Source organism: Prionailurus bengalensis, chromosome E2, assembly GCF_016509475.1.
Source record: "Prionailurus bengalensis isolate Pbe53 chromosome E2, Fcat_Pben_1.1_paternal_pri, whole genome shotgun sequence".
NCBI classification, from domain to species: Eukaryota; Metazoa; Chordata; class Mammalia; order Carnivora; family Felidae; genus Prionailurus; species Prionailurus bengalensis.
Window position 1 is genome coordinate 28,623,104 of NC_057352.1, and position 20,346 is coordinate 28,643,449.

Sequence of the window (20,346 nt, forward strand, 5' to 3'; positions counted from 1 at the left end):
TTAACTGACCACCTGGGTGCCCGTAAGTCTTTTTAATAAGTAACAAGTATGACCTTAGTTGACTCTTTGATATGAACTGGGATGGGAGCACTGAAAATGTTGAGGAGACCATTGTTACTATAGTACTTCTAAAAATTATGTCTAAAAAATAATAATAAATAAAAACTGTAAGTCTAACTGTATAGATTTATTTACCCCCCCCCCCCAAAGTCATGGACAAGGTAGTGCACGGCAGTACTTGATGTAAGTTGGTAGACTTGATCTATCAAGTTATTGTTGGATATATTATAGAGTTTACATATAGAGCAGGGGTCAGCAGCATTTCCCTGTAAAGGTAGTAAATACTTTAAGCTTTGTTGGTTCTAAGCCTTTGTCTCAACCACTCAACTCTGCTGTTGTCCTACAAGAAAGCAGCCATGGAAAATATGTAAATGGATGAGCATGGCTATACAAGTAACACTTTGTATGTATACGGTTATTTGTTTAAAAAAAATTTTTTTTTTAACGTTTATTTATTTTTAAGACAGAGAGAGACAGAGCATGAACAGGGGAGGGGCAGAGAGAGAGGGAGACACAGAATCGGAAGCAGGCTCCAGGCTCTGAGCCATCAGCCCAGAGCCCGACGCGGGGCTCGAACTCATGGACCGCAAGATCGTGACCTGAGCTGAAGTCGGACGCTTAACCGACTGAGCCACCCAGGGGCCCCTGTATACGGTTATTTGAATTGCATTTAACTCATACCTGTCCCAAAATGTTATTCATCTTTTGATTTGAAACCACTTAAAAATGTAAAAACAGGAACGTCTGGATGGCTCTGATGGTTAAGCAGCCAACTTCAGCTCAGGTCATGATCATGCAGTTCATGGGTTCGAGGCCCACATTGGGCTCTGTGCTAACAGCCTGGAGCCTGCTTCGGATTCTGTGTCTCCCTCTCTTTTTGCCTTTTCCCCACTCGGCTTTCTCTCTCTCTCTCAAAAATAAACATTAAAAAAATTTTTTTTAATGTAAAAATATTCTGGGGCATCTGGGTAGGTCAGTCAGTTGAACATCTGACTCTTGTGTTCAGCTCAGGTCATGATCTCACTGTTCATGAGATTAAGCACACACACCCCCCCGCCTCCCCCCCCCCCCACCGCCCCAGCCTCCTGGAGGCTGCTTAAGATTCTCTTCCTCTCTTTCTGTTCTTCCCCTGCTTGTGTTCTCTCTCTCTCTTTCTCTCTCTCTCTCTCTCTCTCTCTCTCTCTCTCAAAAATAAATATTAAAAAAAGTAAAGATATTCTTACCTCATGAGCTGTACAGAAGTAGGAAGTGGATGGGCTGGGTTTGGCCTGTGGGTGTGGTTTGTTGATCTGTGGTATGAAGGAATTAGTGGGTATTAGAGGTGCTGTGGAACTCTTGTGATACTTGGGTTATTTTTTGAAACACTTTGGAGTTAGCTTTTGCTCCAGGCAAAGGGCCAAGGGCTAAGGGAGTCAGGCTGCTGGAAAGGAAGAATAGTAAGCTCAGAGTAGCAGATGCTGGAATCCCAGATGGGATGTGTGCCTTATGTAACAAAGATTAAGTGATCCAGCTAACTTCTGGCATGGTTCTTGGCACATCTTTGCTTTCCATAAGTGTCTGTGGGAATGTAGGTAAGATGAGAAAGGTGAACAAGGTCTGAGAAGGATTGGGCCATATTAAGTGACTGCTGTTTGGGTAACCTGTCATCGCCTTTGTGTGTGTGTGTGAGTTCATGAAGACCCCAGGCAGCTGAAACCTGGGGTCAGTAGGGCTCTGAAGTGTACCAGGTGCCAGGCCACAGGCTGGGGGCCTCACTGAGCTGCTGGGTGGGTATTACCATCCCTGTTTTACAGATGGAGGCACTGAGACGGAGGGAAGTTGGTAAATTCTGAAAGGTCACTCAGCTGGAAAACTTTTAGCTGGGATTTGAAAGTAAGTTTACCTCTCTGATCCTAATGGTTGGCGTGTTCCAGTGAGGAGACCTGTTTTTCAGATTTGGTTCTGCTGTTGATTTTCTGTGTGAGCTTAGGGAAATTATTCTCCATCCAAGAAGGAAAAAATTCTTTTAGCTCAAGTAACTTCTGCCAAGCCTGCCTCACAGAATTATTGTAGGTGATTGAAAGAGGGAATAGATAAGAGCTCTTTGAAAAATATGGAGTACCATACAGAAGCAAGATGCTTTGTCAAGGCGAGGCCCCTCCACAGGGCACTCTGGTCCTGTCTGTGTAGCTCTCAAAGCCTTGCACCAGATCTGGGAGCTTGATTCTTTGGAGAAGCCGAGCCCTTAAGCTCTCGTGAGTTTACTTTTTTAAATGCCTGTATTAAGTGGAATAGGAGCTTGAAAAGAGAGAAAGGGCGGCAGTCAGAATGGCAAGGTAAGAATGAGCTGATAGCAAAGCCCCAGAGGGGATATTCAGACCCCAGGCTGATCCAAAGGATGCTGCACAGCTACGGGTGTGCACATGATGGTCCAGAGTTATGAAACCAAAAGGAAAGTTAAACATTTTTTTAACGTTTATTTATTTTTGAGAGAGAGAGAGGGAGAATGTGCGTGCGTGCATGCCAAGCAGTGGAGGGCCAGAGAGAGACTGAGGATCCAAAGCGGGCTCCACACTGATAGCAGAGAGCCCGAAGCAGAGCTCGAACCCACAAACTAGTGAGATCATGACCTGAGCTAAAGTCAGAGGCTTAACCGATTGAGCCTCCCAGGCGCCCCAGAAAAGCTTTAAATCATGTCTGGTATGGTGATATAGCATATTTTTACCATTATTAAAGCTTTAGCATGTAGAGATGAAAGTCTGGCAATACTTACATATTTCATCTTCTGTGAGTGAAGAATAATCGCAACGTTATTTTATTACTATTACAAGGCTTTTAAAATTATCAAAGTACTCATGTCTTCCAAAAAATGTGTACGTATGCAAAGTGTATATAATACATATGCTTTAATTTCGCAGGCTAATAGATCTATTTTGTCTGTAGTTCTTAAGAACTCTAAACTGTTTTCAGGGATTAGGGATAAATTCAGTGAGAGTCTTAACACGGTTGGTGAGTAAGCATTATTGTGATAAAGTTCTGTGTGGCCCAGTGTAGACATATTAGAAATACTCTTAAAATAGCCGTCCTCTCAGGCCTCACTTTGGAGTGGAAGAAATAGTGTCGAAGAACTTCACAGTGCATTGCAGAGAGGTGGGACTGCTAAGGACTTACGCAGATTTTCAAGAGAAGTTAGGTGGTAAACAGAGAGCTACTGTATTTAAAATAAATTTGGTCTGAGAGATTTAACCTGATGAAACAGTATGGGGTCCAGATCATTTTTATAATCAAATGTTTTAAATTTTATGCACATCCAGCAAACAGGTCTTCCTGTGATATGCTGGTTGGCCACTCAATGAAAGTATCAGATGTATTGTTTCTATTTTGTTTTGTTTGCTATTCTGTTAAGAAAATTATCTAGTTAGGAATAGGGTGGGGGGAGGAGCCAACATTTTATTTTTTTTTATTAGGGTTGTGGGTTTCTGTTTGATTTAAAGAATTTTTGTTTCTTACTGTATTTTTTTTTTAATTTTTTTTAACGTTTATTTATTTTTGAGACAGAGAGAGACAGAGATGAACGGGGGAGGGTCAGAGAGAGGGAGACACAGAATCTGAAACAGGCTCCAGGCTCTGAGCTGTCAGCACAGAGCCCGCCCGACGCGGGACTCGAACTCACGGACCGCGAGATCGTGACCTGGCTGAAGTTGGACGCTTAACCGACTGCGCCACCCAGGCGCCCCGTTTCTTACTGTATTTTACTGGCTTCTTTGTAAAATTTGTTTAGAGGGAAGCCACATACTTAGAGTTGTGGCTTTTATTTTATTTTAGTCATCGTCATCGTTGTTATAATGAAAGAAAGATACTACCATGTTGCTTTATACTGGCAAAATGTATAACACATGTTTATTGAAAATGAGTTTACTGAGGGAGGCTTAAGTGAAATTTGTCTGTTAATTATTTATATTATTTGGCCTTATCTTGGTAATTCTAGCCTGTGAAGTAGGGCTAGAAAATTGGTCGATTATGAAATAAACATACAAAACTCCATAGCTTTGCTGTGTAACAGAGGATATAATTTAAAAAAAGAAAAAGACTTTACTCACTACAGCATCAAAACTCCCAAAATAATTTAAAACAATGCCAGAAACATGAAGAAAACAAAAAACGTTACAGTGGTGACATAGAATACTTGAAGATGTTAAACCAACTCGTTAATTTTTTAATTAATGTAATTCAAAGAAAAATCCCAGTGAATTTTTTTCTGACGGGGGAGAGTGACTTGTTAAAATGATTTTGAAGAGCATCCAGGAGAATAAACAGGCAAGAATAGCGAGGAACACTTTGAAAACTAAGAGTTTGGGGGAGGATTGGTTTTGTACTATCAGGTATTTATAGATTTATACAAGAATTTTAAAGAGTAATCTGAGCCCTAGAATAGATAGAAATAGCAGTAGATCTGAAAAGAAAGCCTAACACCTGACCCAACTATGCATGAGTTTAATATATAGACAAAGGCTTTGTGTATAAATCAGGACTTTTTCAAGTGCAAGAGAAAGAAAATCAATCATCTTGGTTTAAGCAAAAACCAAACAAAGGCATTTATTTTGTCAAGTACCTGGAGTACCCTTGGGGTGATAACTGGCTTCGGTGACTCCAGAGGAGGCTCAAATGCCCTCTCTCTCCTGACTTTGCTTGTTTCTCAGGGTTGGTTCCTTTCTGTCCTATTGCTGATGGGCTTCCTTTCTGCAGCTTAGAGGAAAAGGAGGTGTGGTTGTTGACACTTCCAGGCTTCTATTTTTACAGCAGAGGTCAAGGAAGAAAATGACCTTTCTTGCTGTCAGTATGTAAAATCTTAAGGAAGGACGCCGTGTGTGCTGCTGGGGTCATGTGCCCGTCCCTGGGCCATGACCATGGGATGCTGCACTAACAGGGTCACCCATGCCAGTTCTATCCAGGACTCCAGCTGTCTCTGCTGTGCATTTTCACCAGAACCACACGGAACAATCAGGAGAGGAATTGTTCCCAAGGTGGGTGCGGCACGGGGTGACAGAATTACTGGGGGAAGGTGGAGACAGAGTATTGGGCAGACTGGGGTGGCAAATGTATACTCAGTCATTAAGAACAGGATGGAGTATTCAGTAAAGGGTGCTGCACACTTGGTTAACTATTTGAAAAAAAAAAATTACATCCCTGCCTTTGACCATATTCAGTAAAATTCCAAATAAGTAAGTGATCGTTAAACAGGGGAAAAAAACTAACTAGAAGAAATAATGTCAACTTTTTTTATAGACTTTGTTTTGTTGAGCAGTTTTAGGTTCACAGCAAAATTGAGTGGAAAGTACAGAGATTTCTTCCCATTCCCCACCAGCATGGAGTACATTTATTACAATCAATGAATTTGCATTGGTACATCAGTATCACCCGAAGTCCATAGTCTACATTAGTTTTCACCCTTGGTGGTGTACCTTCTGTGGGTTTGGAGAAATGTATAATGACCTGTATTCACCATTATAATATCATACAGTGTGGTTTCACTGCCCTGAAAATCTTGTGCTCTGTCTGTTCATCCCTTCCTCTCCCCCAGCCTCTGGTGACCCCTGAACCTTATACTGTCTCCATAGTTTTGCCTTTCCCAGAAAAAATGTCATGTAGTTAGAATCATAAAGTATGTAGCCTTTTCAGATTGGCTTCTTTCACTTAGTAAGATGCATTGAAGTTTCTTCCATGACTTTTCATGGCTTTGATAGCTCAGTTCTTTTCAGCACTGAGTAATATTCATTGTCTGGATGTACCGTAGTTTTTCTATCTGGTCGTTTACTGAAGGACATCTTGATTGCTTCCAAGTTCTGACAATTGTGGACAAAGCTGCTCTAAACATCTGTTTATAGGTTTTGTGTGGACAAGTTTTCAGCTCATTTGGGTAAATACTGAGGCGCATGGTTGCTGGATCTTATGGTAAGAGTGTGTTTAGAAACTGCCGGACTGCCTTCCGGAGTGACTGTACCATTTTGTATTCCCACCAGCAATGTACGAGAGTTCCAGTTGCTCCACCCACCCACCCACCCACCCACCAGTATTTGATGTTGTCAGGGTTCTGGATTTTGGCCATTCTGATAGGTGTATGGAACCGTCTTCTTGTTGCTTTAATTTGCATTTCCCTGATGACGTATGTCGAGTGTCTTTTCATACTCTCATTTGGCATCTGTGGTGGGTTTTTGTTTTGTTTTGTTTTTTTTGTTTGTTTGTTTTGGTGAGATTTCTATTCGTCTTTTGCCCATTTTTTAATTGGGTCGTTTGTTTTCTTATTGTTGAGTTTTAGGAGTTATTTGTACTGTGTGTTTTGGATACCAGCCCTTTATCACATTGTGTATTTTGCAAATATTTTCTCCCAGTCTGTGGCTGGTCTTCTCATTCTCCTTATAGTCAGATATTTTTCTAATCTCAAAGTAACAAAAGTCTTTTGAGACATAGAAAAAGGAGGGCTGAAAAGCAGAGACTACGGGCGGATAGCCTAATAACTGGAGCAGACTGCACACACGTGCTCTATTTTGCCTACACTGTTTTGTCTTGTGTAATTTATCTTTTGAAAATTGTGCAGGAATTTTATTTTTTTTAATTAAAAATGTTTTTTCATGTGTTTATTTTTGAGACAGAGAGCACGAGCTGGGGAGGGGCAGAGAGGAAGGGAGACAGGATCTGAAGTGGGCTCTGCGTTGAGAGCAGAAAGCCCGACGCAGGGCTCGAACTCACAAACCGTGAGATCATGACCTGCACCGAAGTCAGATAGTTATCCAGCTGAGCCACTCAGGGGCCCCCGTGCTAGGATTGTAAAATAAAAATTTACCTACAAGTCAGGATTTCTGGCTTATCTTGAAAAAATGGGAAGTGTTGGCAACAATGGATTCAGATTCCTATGTGGCAGCAACTGGCCGCATTAAGTGGAGCCACTTCCTGTAGACGGGGCGTGGGGCTCTCAGACACCACCTCCTCTACACTCTCTTGTGCCTCCCAGCAGTGAGGTTACGTGTGAGTTGACCTTTCTTATTTTAGTTAGGTTCATTTACCTTAGCTGTCTCTTCCTCTTAGATAAAGGTTCATAGTGTAAGTTACGAAGCAACTTCACTGAAGCAACTTCACAACATGGAGAAACTAACAGGGAGTGTATTTGCTGTCTGTGGCAAAAGGTTAATAGCCATAATATGGAAAGAACGCTAATGCATCAGAAAGAAAATAAGACAAACACAACACAAAAAATAAAAATTAAAATTAAAGAAAAAAAAAAGAGGTTAATTCCCAATAGGCCATAAACTTCGTGACGGCTGGGGGTATGTCTGCCTTGTTCAATGTAGTATCTCAGTGCCTAGCTTAGTGCCTCCCACTTTGTAGTAGTCAACAAATATTTGTTAATGATAATTAGTGATAGATGATACGTACTGAGGGTTTACTATGTACTTAAGTAAGCCATAAACCCTGTGCTAAATCCCGCCCGTGCTCTTGTTGAATCCCTCTAGAAACCTGCCAAGATAAGTGCCATGATCCTCACTGCCCAGATGGGACACGGGCCTGGAGACATAAAGCCCCCACTCAGGTCGGATTCCAACTGATATTCTTTAAGCTACTATGTTAATTCCACCAAATAGCTTATTGAAATGAGTTGAAAAAGAAAGAATACAATGTTCAGTAAACATGGAGAACATTTCTAACCATATTAGGAATCAAAGACTAAACCCAAAATACCTCCCATTGCTGTGGAGTTTGGGGAAGGGTCTTCATGTATTTCTGTGGGAGGCTACATCAGTGTCCATTCTGGTAGAGGGTATTTTGGAAATTTTCTTCAAAAGTTTTAACTGTTCATAACTTTTAACCAAGGGGATTCCACTTCTAAGAATTTATTCTTTTTTTTTTAAAAGGTTTATTTATTTTTGAGAGAGAGAGAGAGAGAGCACAAGCAGGGGAGGAGCAGAGAGAGAGGGAGACAGAGGATCTAAAGCGGGTTCTGTGCTAACAGCCACGAGCCTGACTCAGGGCTCGAACTCATGAACCATGAGATCATTACTTGAGCTCAAGTTGGATACTCAACCCGCTGAGCCACCCAGGTGCCCCCTAAGAATTTATTCTTTTTTTTCCCCCCCTAAGAATTTATTCTAAGAGAAAAATTAGGGTTGATTACAGATTTATGTGCAAAGGTAGCATTATCATGTTAATTATAGTAGTGAAAAATTGGAAGCAGCCTGAATGCCCAGCGATAAAGGACTGGTAGAAAAAATTATGGTATAGTCATATCCTGGAATAATATGTGGTAATTGAAGATTCTTCCTTACAGTATCAGATGACCACTGTGTTTGTCCACTGACTCTAACGTGCTGTGTGGAGTAAAGAAAGCAATTTGCAGCAGGTGTTTGGCAGTGTATATGTCTGGCGCATACTCACCCCCTACTGTGTTTGCTGCTGTTAGAGGGGGTGGAGCTAAAGGTGATTTTTATGTCCCCCTCCCCCCACGTACTTTTCCAAACAGCTGTAAATTCCCATACTTTGTTTCAGAGTTTATTATATTGGTAATTCTGAAAGAATATAGGACCTCATAAAGTTACCCTAGGTTGACGTACAGTAGGTTTTCTGTGAATGTGTAAAATTCTTTGTGAAATCCATTTGTTTTCATTTTTTTTCACTTCAACTTTAAAAGTCTGTCAATACGGGCACCTGGGTGGCTCAGTCGGTTAAATATCCAACTCTTAATTTCAGCTCAGGCCTTATTCCAGCGTTTATGGGATTGAGCCCTGTGTCAAGCTCTGGGCTGAGCATGGAACGTGCTTAAGATTCTCTGTCTCTCTGTCTCTCCCTCTCTCTCTCCTCCCTTCTGCCCCTGTCCCTGGCTCACATGCTCACTCTCTCTCAAAAAAAAAAAAAAAGTTCTGTGAACAATACCAATACTTATCTGAAAGATCTCAACAGTTCAGGAAAAAAAGCAGTAGATTATGGAAGCCTTTCTCCATGTTAGGCTAATTCCCAGGTCCATTAGCCAAGGTAATCATTATCCATAGTTACAGTACTTTAAATGTGCATCAGGAGTTTACCCTGTTTGATATAAATTCTTTATTAAGCAAATAGTCACCTCTAATATGTTTTAGATATCTGGATTTTCATGAGTAGTAGTCCTCGAAAGTGAGGTACCCCTGTGTTGGTTCTGTGCCTTTTTTATCAGAATCCCAGCACAGGGGAAGACATTCCCATTGCTTATATATTTATGGAGCAGTGTTTGTTCTTAAACACCAGCCCCTCCATCAAAGATAAATACATACATGAATAAATAAAAAATAAAATTTTGGTATCAGAGTTGCATGTAAACACATCTACACTCTATCGTTCTCTTTAAGACTGTAACAAACTTCTGTAGAGTGAACTACTTTCATTGGCATTTGGACCTTGCCAATAAGGAAAGATTCAACCTCATTTATTTGTTTTTTCCACTCAGCAAATATTTGAAGACCTCCCCTTTGGGGAGTAAACTTAATAACTAAACTTTTATTTCAAGATGTTTGATCTTGTTTGGGGAATGCTATCAACTATTCTTTGAGCTTCCCAGCGTTGTCCCGATTTTCTTGGATGTACTCAGAGTCACGGAGTTGTTCAGAATTTTTACTGGAAGGGGAAAGAATTTAATGGCTGAATTAGATAAAGCAAGTCCTTCCCTTTTTTCTCTCTTCTCCTTTACCTTATAATTGCTTGAAAGTAGTGCCTGGGGAGGGTGTCAAAAGTAAGAGTCTTGGGGAAACAAGTCAGATGGTTTTCATTATCTCTCTTCAGAGCAGTAAAGGGCGAAGGGACAGAGAGGAAATGAAATGAAAAAGCCATCCTTGTGAAACACTGGCCTAATAAAGCTGTGCTCCAGAAACCGAGAGCAACAGACGATGGCATCGAAAGGAATGCTCTCATTTCTAGGAAAGCAGGTATGAGCGCTTCCGAAAAGATGAAGAAAAATGAAAACTTTATACTCTAGGACACAGAGGCAGGATCTGTTCCCTGCACTTTCACTCCCATGTCCTAACCAAGAAGGGGTTGACAGGGCAAACGGGACACTCCTTAACTATGAGTAACAGTTTTAAATGCCTGCAAAGTTTGCAGAAGTAAGACTGTAGACCATTTTCCCTTTTGAATAATTTTATGCCATCATCCATATTTTCTCCCTCCTTTTATTTATTTTTTTTTCTTTTTGTTTTTTTTGACATTTATTTATTATGGAGAGACAGAGACAGAGCCTGAGCATGGGAGGGGCAGAGAGAGGGGGGAGACACAGAATCTAAAGCAAGCTCCAGGCTCTGAGCTGTCGGCACAGAGCCTGAAGTGGGGCTCGAACTCACAAACCGCGAGATTATGACCTGAGCCGAAGTCGAACACTTAACCGACTGAGCCACCCAGGCACCCTTATTTATTTATTTTTTCAATGTTTATTTATTAATTTTTTTTGGGGGGGGGGAGAGAGTGCGGGGAGGGACAGAGAGAGGGAGAGAGAAGATCCCCAGCAGGTTCCATGCTGTCAGTCCAGAGCCCGACACAGGTCTCAGACCCACTAACAGGGAGACTGTGACCTGAGCTGAAATCAAGAGTGAGATGCTTAACTGACTGAGCCACCCAGATGCCCCTCTCCCTCCTTTTACGTCTTTAGAGTACAGTGAGAATTATTTGGGGGTATGAATATATTTCTTGTCAATAAATAGAAGAGATAGAGGGCTTTTTCTTTAGCTTTGATACTGGTGATCTTCCTAACTTAGGCATGGGTTTTTTTCAAGCAACCTTGCTGTATCCTTATCAATATTGTAGAAGATCATACACATGGTGCAGACTTTAAAATTTAAAATAATAAGGTATTCCACTTTTGAAATACTTGTAAGCCTTGGCTTTAAAAAAACCTACATGTTCACCGGGGATATTTTCTTGTAGCCGTATCTCAGTGCATGTGCAGACTTGTCTCCTTAGGCTGCATTTGACAAAGTAGAATAGCCATCTTTACCTCTGATGGACATCTCTAGCTCTTGGGCCAAATTGCCCTCCTTTCTTGTTCTGACATTTTGACCCACACTGTGTGGGTGTCCCTCTCCTTGGATCCTGGTACTGAGCTCATTTTAAGGCATATAATCGCCATTTTTATCACCAGGCGTGGGTGTGGATAGATGTACACCAGTGATCTGAGGGTCCCTTCCTAAAGAGGCATTTCTGTGCTGCATCCTGGATCTGGGCACACAGCCGAATGAAGGCAGGAGAGCCGAGTCCGAATGAGGAAGCCTGGAGGCAGGTAATGGCTCTGGGGTTGACTGCTAGGTGGGAAGCAGGAGTGGACCAGAGCGGTTCAGAAGCACTGAAGAGGATCCAAAGGAATGTCATGTCTGGGAAGTTGATCGAGGAGGTAACACTTGAGCTCTCAAAGGCTGAGTGAGAAGGTCTTCCAGACACAGGCCTGCCCAGGCAGGATTAGGGTTCTTGAGAAGGCCTGGAAGTTCTGGTGGCCATACTGGGGAGAAGAGCCTAAAAAGGTAGGAAGTGTCCTGATAAGGAGTTTGGAGGTGAAGCAAAGTCGGTTGAGGAAGTGGAAGATGGCCTAAAGAAGGGAGAGGCCAGGGGCAGGGAGGCCAGTTTGGAGGCTGCTGTAGAGTCTGAGCACTGACAGACAGAGAGAAAGGACTGGAGCTGTAAGGCAGCACACAGTCTGATTTGGAAGTTTTTTGTTTGTGTGTGTTTGTAGGAGGGACAGCATATGGAGACCTGTTAGCTCCAGAGGATGAGGAAGAAGGATGAACCAGGAAAGACTGAAGTTTCCATTTGGGGAAACAGTAATTGAAGGAGGAAAACACAAGGAGAAGGAATAGGTTTTGGAGAAAGATAAGGAATTTAGTTTGGGATTCATTGATTTTGTGGTGACATCTAGGTAGGGTGTCTAGCTGGCAGCTGGAAATGCAGGAGCACCAGTGTGTGTGTGTGTGTGTGTGTGTGTGTGTGTGTGTGTGTGTGTGGCAATTTCTTTGTAAAAATCGGCTTCTAGAGCCTCCTTGAAGATGTTCAGACTGCACCAGGATCGCCCCGGGGCTTGCTGTTAGTTACGTCTCTTGGTGCCTACGTGCATTTCAGAAAAATCAAACTGTACAGCATATAAATCCCAGCACCTCAGAGTCCCCCCTCCCCAGAGGACTACAGCAGTTTTTGTGTACTCTTCCAGAAACTTGTCTTGTATACACACACATCTAAGTCTGTAAATCCCTAGAAAGGGTGAGTCAGACACCAACAGAAACTCAATACACATACTGTGTCAGGCATGTAGTAGCTTCCCAAATGTTGTGTCATGTGTCTGTTGCTGTGTGTGTGAATTTGGGGTCCCTCTTTGTCCCCAGGGGTCAGTGCTGCTCACAGGCTGACCCCTGAGTTCCTTCTACAGTTGCTCAGGGTCTCCAGTGACTAGGTATATAACCTTTTGATGTGTGAGGCTAGATACTTGAGTCTTTTTCTCCTTTAAATGTTAGTTTTCTTCAGTGAATATTAATTGTTATAAAGATCTTGTTATAAAAATATACAGTGGTGGGCTGGGGTGCCTGGGTGGCTCAGTTGGTTAAGTGTCCAGCTGGTTGCCACTCATGGATGATCTCATGGGTTTTTGAGGTTGAGCCCTGCATCAGGCTGTGTGCTGGCAGCACGGAGCCTACTTCAGATTCTCTCTCTCTCTCCTTTTTTCTCTGTGCCTTTCTTTCTCAAAATAAATACATAAATAAAATAAACTTTAAAAAAGTAATAATAATATACAACCATGGGGCACCTGGCTGGCTTAGTTGGTAGAGCATGCATCTCTTGATCTCAGGGTCATGAGTTCAAGCCCAAAGCCCCACATTGGGCATAGAGCTTACTTAAAAAAATTTTTTTTTAAATATATGTGTATGCATGCATGCGCACGCACACATAATGGGAATTAATATGCATGTATTTTTTGCAAGGTAGACTATATAAATGTATACATTTAAAAAAAGGGAATCCCCACCCACCCCCAATTCACTCACCAGATTTAATCACAGTAAACAGTATGGTATATAAATCCTGTTATATGGGTTGGGGGTGTGGAGAAATACACACACACACACGCACACACACTTGGGAAAATATTTAAAAAATGACAAATGGCCTATAAGCTCTTTAAACTGATAATAACCCCTTTAGAAAAGCAGACAAACAAATATACACTGGTGGTTTAGAAAGAAGCATATACTAGTACAGCATGATGTGAAAAAAACCTTTAGTCTCCCTAACTGTCCTGTCATGCCCTGTCCTTAAGGTGATCGGTAATTGCTGTTAACAATTCTCCTAGAAAATTTGGAATGAAGATAGAAACGTGTGTGTGTGTCTTTTGAATGAACATAAAATGAATCTTGTGAAACACATTATGCTTTTTCTTTTAAACTTAACAAATCTCAGATTTTCCTCTATTGGCTCATATAGCTCTATTTCATTCTTTTCTATGGCTTGTTGGCTATAATTTAAGAGAAGGTCAGTGAGTACTGCTGTGATTATTTAATTGGATTCCATTGATGGACATTGAGTTGTTTCTCAGTTTTTCCGTATTCCAGGTAATACTGTGGTGAATATCATCATTCCCTCGTGGAAATGCTTCTGAAGGACGAAAAGAAAGGGACTTTTTTTTTTTTTTTTGATGTTTTTTTATTTTTGAGAGAGCATGAGCAAGGGAGAGGCAGAGAGAGAGAGAGAGAGAGAGAGAGACAGACAGACAGACAGAAGATCCGAAGCGGGCTCTGCGCTGACAGCAGAGAGCGCAGCGTGGGGCTTGAACTCAAGAACCATGAGATCATGACCTGAGCTGAAGTTAGCCGCTTAACCAACTGAGCCACCCAGGCACCCCAGGAAGTGACTTTTTTTTTTTTTTTAAATCAGCTTTATTAAAGTATAGTGGGTATACAAAACACCATGCTTGGTTAATGCAAATATTCAACCCAATGAGTTTGGACATATGCATACACCCATGAGACCATCCCCACAATCAAGGTAATAGACATATCCAGCACCTCAAAAGTTTCCTTGTGTCCCCCTCCCCCTTTTTCCAGTAAGAACATAATATGACATCTGCCCTCTTCAGACATGTTTAAGTGCATAATACAGTATTGTTACCTACGGGTCTGTTGAACAGCAGGACTCCAGAGCTTATCCATCTTGCCTAACTGAAGCTTTATACCCATTGAACATCTCCCCAGCCCCTGGCAACTACCATTCTGTTCTCCGTTTCTGTGAGTTTGACTATTTTGGGTAACACATTATAAATGGACTGGCTTATTTCATTTAGCATAATGTCCTTGAGGTTCATCCATGTTGCAACTTTGAAGATTTCCTTTTTAAAGACTAAATAATGTCATAGGTATAGACCACGTTTTCTTTATCCATTGGTCCGTGGACATTTGGGTTGTTTCCATATCTTGGCTATTGTGAGTAATGCTGCAGCGAGCATGGGAGTGCAGGTGTCTCTTCAGAATCCTGATTTTAATGAAAGAAGGGGAATTTTAAAAATTATTCATAGAAATGTTATTTATCATCAATGAATACAACAACTGTTGGAGAGGTCGTGGTCATTTATACCTTCACACATAGCATGCAGGTGCCTTTTCCATATGTCTTTGTCAAAATTAGTTATTATTAACCTGAGCATTTTTGCAGGGGGGTGGGTATCTTGTTATGGACGGTAATTAAATAGAACTTTGCCAGTGCCTTCATGTGAGTCTGAAGTTAATAATTAATGAGGACTTCAATTCTGAAAACTGAAAAGCTGGACCTTGATGTGTGGAGGTGGCCCAGGCGTGTTGCAGGCCAGCAGGTGTCCCTCAGTTAACGGGTGTTAGCCCGTGAACGGATGTGGGCTGAGCCGCAGTGGCGGCCAACGGGGGCTCCTCTGCCTGCCTTGGCCTGGGATGAATCTGGGAGGCTGCCTCTGGCTTTAAGGGTGCTGAACTCCTCAGCTGCTCACATCCATCCCTGGGCAGTCCAGGTGAAAACAAGTTCTTCCCTTTTCTATAGCAAGAAATTGAGCTTTCTGAGGGCCATTTTTTTTTTTTTAGCCTTTTTTTTAACCCTGCCATATGATAAGCATTATGGAATTTGTATAATTTGGAAAGGCTAGCATTTCTCCTCTGGTAGAGCTTATCTTAGAGCAAAAGTGATTTTTTTCACTTCTCTATTTTGACTTAAATTGTGCGTTGTAGTTTTTAAAATACAGAAACTTTTTTTGTTTATATCTCTTTCTTTGTCACATTAAACTTTTGTGTTACCATTAATTTTGAGGTCAACGTAAATTTTACCCCAGCAAATTAATTTTGATTCTCATTCTTTTTTGGAGCATGGCATCCTTTCCAGTTACATAGTGACACTTACTTTATATTGCTTTTATATTACATACTTATCCTTTGTAAAGAGGAGGTGTGGTGTGCTTTCTTGCTCACTTTTCCAACTCACATCATCCTCCACTGATGTCCTAATAGAGGGCACTGTGCTTTGGTCATACATGAGTTTTGATCAAGAGTTATATTTTCTAATTAAAATGAGAAACTGTAAAACTGGATATGAGGCCTTCAGCTGTATTTACTAATTAATCATACTGAGTTTTGATCCAGATGTGGGAGGAACTGAAAATTCCCCTGTGTAAGTGGAGGATTTCACAGGCATAAAGTTCCGTTAATTTGTGAAAGCAAGCTTGCAAAGTTTCTCTAGTCTCCAGTCTTTATTAGGTCATTGTGCTGACCTTAATAAAGTGTGCCAGGCATGTAGTGGGCACTCCAAAAATGGGATTCTGTTCCTTCCGGATTCTTTAGGCACCTAGATATACATGGTGCCATGCCAGTAAAAGTCCATAGAGATAGAGTCCCCTCAAGATTATGTAAAAGCTATACTGGAAGTTGATTTCCTAAATGTACTAAGATTTCACACTCAGGTCTTTAAGTATTTTACATGCAGCTAGTTACATATAGGCAAGAGAGGAAGTCATGTTTGTATTCAGTGTGTGAAGGAGATGGCCTTGGCTGACGTGAGATGGGTTCTTGTGTTCTTATTGTTCAAGTTTGTTTTAGCTTTAGTGGCCCTCCTTTTTTCCATGTTCCTCTTTCCCTCGTCCAATATTGCACATGCAAATCAGTAAAAGAAATCGGATAACCTGTGGAACCAGTTTTTCCTAAATAGGGAGATGGTTCCATGGAATATTAACGTTCAGAGTAGTCTTATTTTAAAGATTTTTAATTTTATTTATTTATTTATTTATTTATTTATTTATTTATTTATTTATTTTTAATTTTTTTTTTTTTAACGTTTTATTTATTTTTGAGACAGGGAGAGACAGAGCATGAACAGGGGAGGGTCAGAGAGAGGGAGATACAGAATCCGAAACAGGCTCCAGGCTCTGAGCTGTCAGCACAGAGCCCAACGCGGGGCTCGAACTCATGGGCCACGAGATCATGACCTGAGCCGAGGTTGGCCGCTTAACCAACTGAGCCACCCAGGCGCCCCTTTTATTTATTTTTAGTGCTTATTTTTGAGAGCAAGAGAGAGTGCAAGTTGGGGAGGGGCAGAGTGAGATACAGAATCCAAAGCAGGCTCCGGGCCCTGAGCTGTCGGCACAGAGCCCAGAGTGGGGCTCAAACTCACAGACCATGAGATCATGACCTGAGCTGAAGTTGGACGCTTAACTGACTGAGCCACCCAGATGCCCCTAAAGATTTTCTTTTTTAAGTAGGTTTCACACTTAGCACAGAGCCCAATGCAGGGTTTGGACTCACCACCCTGAGATCAAGACCTGAGCTGAGATCAAGAGTCGGATGCTTAACCGACTTGAGCCACCCAGGTACCCCTAGGGTGGTCTTATTTTAAACGCTTGTACAACTTGGGGCGTCTGGGTGGCTCAGTCGTTTGAGCATCCGACTTCAGCTCAGATCATGATATCACGGTTCGTGGGTTCGAGTCCCATGTCGGGCTCTGTGCTGACAGCTCAGGGCCTGGAGCCTGCTTCAGATTCTATGTCTCCCTCTTTCTCTGCTCCTCCCCTGCTCGCACTCTGTCTCTCTCTCAAAAATAAATAAAGATTAACAAAATTTTTTTAAGCTTACATAACTTAATATGCTAATTAGAAACTTAAAATCTAGTGATAAATGGGAATTTTAGAATCTTCTCTACTTTTTACAGGTTCAGAAGTGTCTTGGGGGAGTTGGCTGTCTCAGTCAGTGGAGCATGCAACTCTTGATCTCGGGGTTGTGGGTTTGAGCCCTACGTTGGGTGTAGAGATTGCTTATAAATCTTAAAAGAATGTCTTATTAGACCTTTGTTTGCCTCATGACCATTTAGCTTCTTTATTTACACTCACAGTGACAGGGACCTCACTACCCTGCAAGGCAACTCACTCCATTCCCTGCAGCTATTGTCACTGGCAAGCTCTCCTTCTGGTCATCTGAAGCCTGCCTGTGGTGGAACAGTGTAGCACTTATATATTACCCATCACAAAACTACTTTGAATGCATATTTCTTTTCGTTAGATGGAAATTACCAAGGGCAAGGATCATGTTTGACTAGCCTTCTTTCCTTCTAGTGTGTTGAACACAGGCACTCAGTAATGTTTAGAGAATAAATCCTTATTCAGTTTCTTGTGATTTGAAGATTAACTGGAAGTTGGGCTACGTATTTTTCGTCTATATTTAGAAACGGGAAGTGGGCCTCTGTGGAGTAGATACAGTCACATTTAGGAGGTCTTTTTCCTCATTGGTTAAAATGGAAGTATCCCCTAGTGCTTTTGAACCACAAATACGCTTTGATCATTTATAGCAAACGATCCAGTTAGATAAGAAGAAATCTGTTTGTTTTCCTTTTTCTCTGTGGTCCTCATCCTTCCAAAGACACATGCAGAAGAGCAGTGCAAGCTCTGAACTTTCTACACTGATTATTTTAGCTGTTGTCTTCAAGAAGCTGAAAGGGAGGGGAAAAAAAAAAAAAGCTGAAAGGGATTTAGAGAAAAAGAAATAATCCTTATAGAAAATCAGAAGGTGAAGATCCTAAGGTACCCAAAAGCGTACCGGGGAAGAGTCGACCCCACTGGGAGTCTCTGGATTCATGTGCAGGACTCTCTGGAGTTTTAAAACCCAGTTTTTCTGCAGTATTGCATAGTACGCATGCAGAACACTGCTACAAATCATTCCTTACTGAATGGCCCAGGTTTTGACATTAAGGCCTGAAAAGGATCCTGGTTCCCAGCCCCTTGTTTGTGCCTGTGGACACCGAGGCTGGGAAGCGCCAGTCACTTTTTGAAGGAACACAACTGCCCTCAGGCAAAGCCTGAGTCTAGAACTCAAGGTTTTTTGACTGTTAGCCTAAAAATAAAACATTAGAAGAGGCAGAAACTGTTGATTGCTTACTTGGCCATGTTTAAAATGTTATAGCCAAGTGGGGGTTGGGAATTAGACATCTTTTTTTTTTTCCCTTCCTCAAAACCATTTTTAGTTTCCTGGTGTTTCCAGTTTGCCGTGAATCCTGTAGCTGCTCTAGACCGGGATCCTTCAAGACTGTGTTACTACAAGGCCACCCTACGTGGCCACCCCCCTCCCCAGGGTGCCCCTCTTTCTTCCAGGCACTTGGCAGCCATTGCTGTTAAGTGCTTTTCTCCTGGCCTCCTGGCCCACCACAGTTGTACTAGAGGAGACCCTCCCTGTGAGGCCTGCCCCTGGAGCCGGCCTCCCGGGTCGCCCCCATTCAACACAAGTTTAGCAGATCTCCCTCCATTTCATCCTCGCTTTCCCTCCCAGAGGTCACTGCTCAGAGCTGTACCTGCTGCCTTCATTTTCTTCTGTCCTCTGGTATTAATTGACTGCATTCAACTCCGTAGCCAGCCTCATTGGTTTTTCCTTTCATCTTGTTCGTTGATTCCCCAGCCTGTCAGGCTTCAGCACTCACAGGCACCCTTCCTCCCTCCCTTTTTCCTACTGTTGGTTGAGCTCTGCAGCCCAGCCATTGCGTGTGTGTGTGTGTGTGTGATGTCTCTGGAGCCCATTCCTTTCCAGCACCTCCCTTAGGCCTTCATCCAGCCCTTCTGCAGTTGCAGTAATTTATGGACTACTCTCTGCATCCAGTCTTGTCTCTTTGCCAGTCCATTGTTTGCACGGGTGCCAGATGAATCTTCTTTAAACGCTGCATTTTCAAAGTCAGTCTTTCCCTGGTTCTTCTCAGAAACATTGAAGTAGCTCCTTGTTCCCCTAGGAAAGTCCGAGCCTACTGTGGTCAGGTGCCTGCATTCCTTGGTGGCTTCTCTCCCTCCTCTGTTGTCCTCAGCCTGTCCAGTTTGCTCAGTGCCTCCTGGATGAGCCTTGTTCCTCTTGGTCTCAGGGAGTCTTTAGCTCCTCCATGGAGCCTTGTCTGCCAGCCATTCTTTTCAGGTCTTTGCTGATGCTCACTGACTCTCCTGTTCATCTGACTCTTGATTCACTAAGCAAACATTACAAAAGATAGGCTGTTTTGTTCCTGTGAGGAATGGATTATAGAGGGGTAAGATGGCCGGTCCCCATGGCCAGGAAGCTTGCCTGTGTCATCTGGATTCTGTGTGTGTCTGCTGGATTGGAAGTGTAAAGGCAGAGGCCAGGCCTTACGTATTACATTTAAATTTTTTTTAAATCACCAGCATGCATACACCCGGCAGGGTTCTGCACAGGCAGATAATAAATGCTATGAGAGCGGCTGGTAAGACTTATTAGAACTTCTTATTTTATGTAACTATTTTGGCAGTTTCTATTAACTTCTGTATATTCCCACTTTAGGCTAGCATCAGTTATAGCATTAACATTTAGGTAGAAATCTATGAACATAAAGTCATCAGCGGAGTCAGAAGACTTAATTAGATAAGGTTATTTAAGATAGTGATTTCTCATTAGACTGGCCCTGCCCACATTAGCTTTTCTGCTTTTTTTTCCCCCTTCAGTCTGCATGAAGAAATCAGTGATTTTTATGAATACATGTCTCCGAGACCGGAGGAAGAAAAGATGCGGATGGAGGTGGTGAACAGGATCGAGAGTGTGATTAAGGAGCTCTGGCCCAGCGCTGACGTGAGTATCTGTCTGGTTGCTGCGTGCTGAGGGCAACATCCCTGTCCGTAGCGGGGGAGGGCACGTGTTGGTGTCTCAGAGTCCCCACGTGCAGGCGTCTGTACACTTAGGGGCGATAGTCTTCTCTAGCCTTTAGAATTTGGGGCCTCCTGGCACCTGTTGGGATGAGCACTGGGTGTTGCATGGAAACCAATTTGACAATAAATTT

The 20,346-nt window shown here is 42.3% G+C and overlaps 1 protein-coding gene across 3 annotated transcripts in view; it reads left to right on the forward strand.

Annotated features, from left to right (window-relative positions):
* The window catches only part of TENT4B (terminal nucleotidyltransferase 4B), a 75,250-nt gene that overhangs the window by 34,231 nt on the left and 20,673 nt on the right, over nucleotides 1–20,346 (forward strand). For all 3 annotated transcript variants that reach the window (XM_043599162.1, XM_043599164.1, XM_043599163.1), the window contains exon 2: nucleotides 20,015–20,138. In XM_043599162.1, coding sequence (XP_043455097.1) covers nucleotides 20,015–20,138 — 124 coding nt within the window. The remainder of the gene's footprint in view (nucleotides 1–20,014; nucleotides 20,139–20,346) is intronic.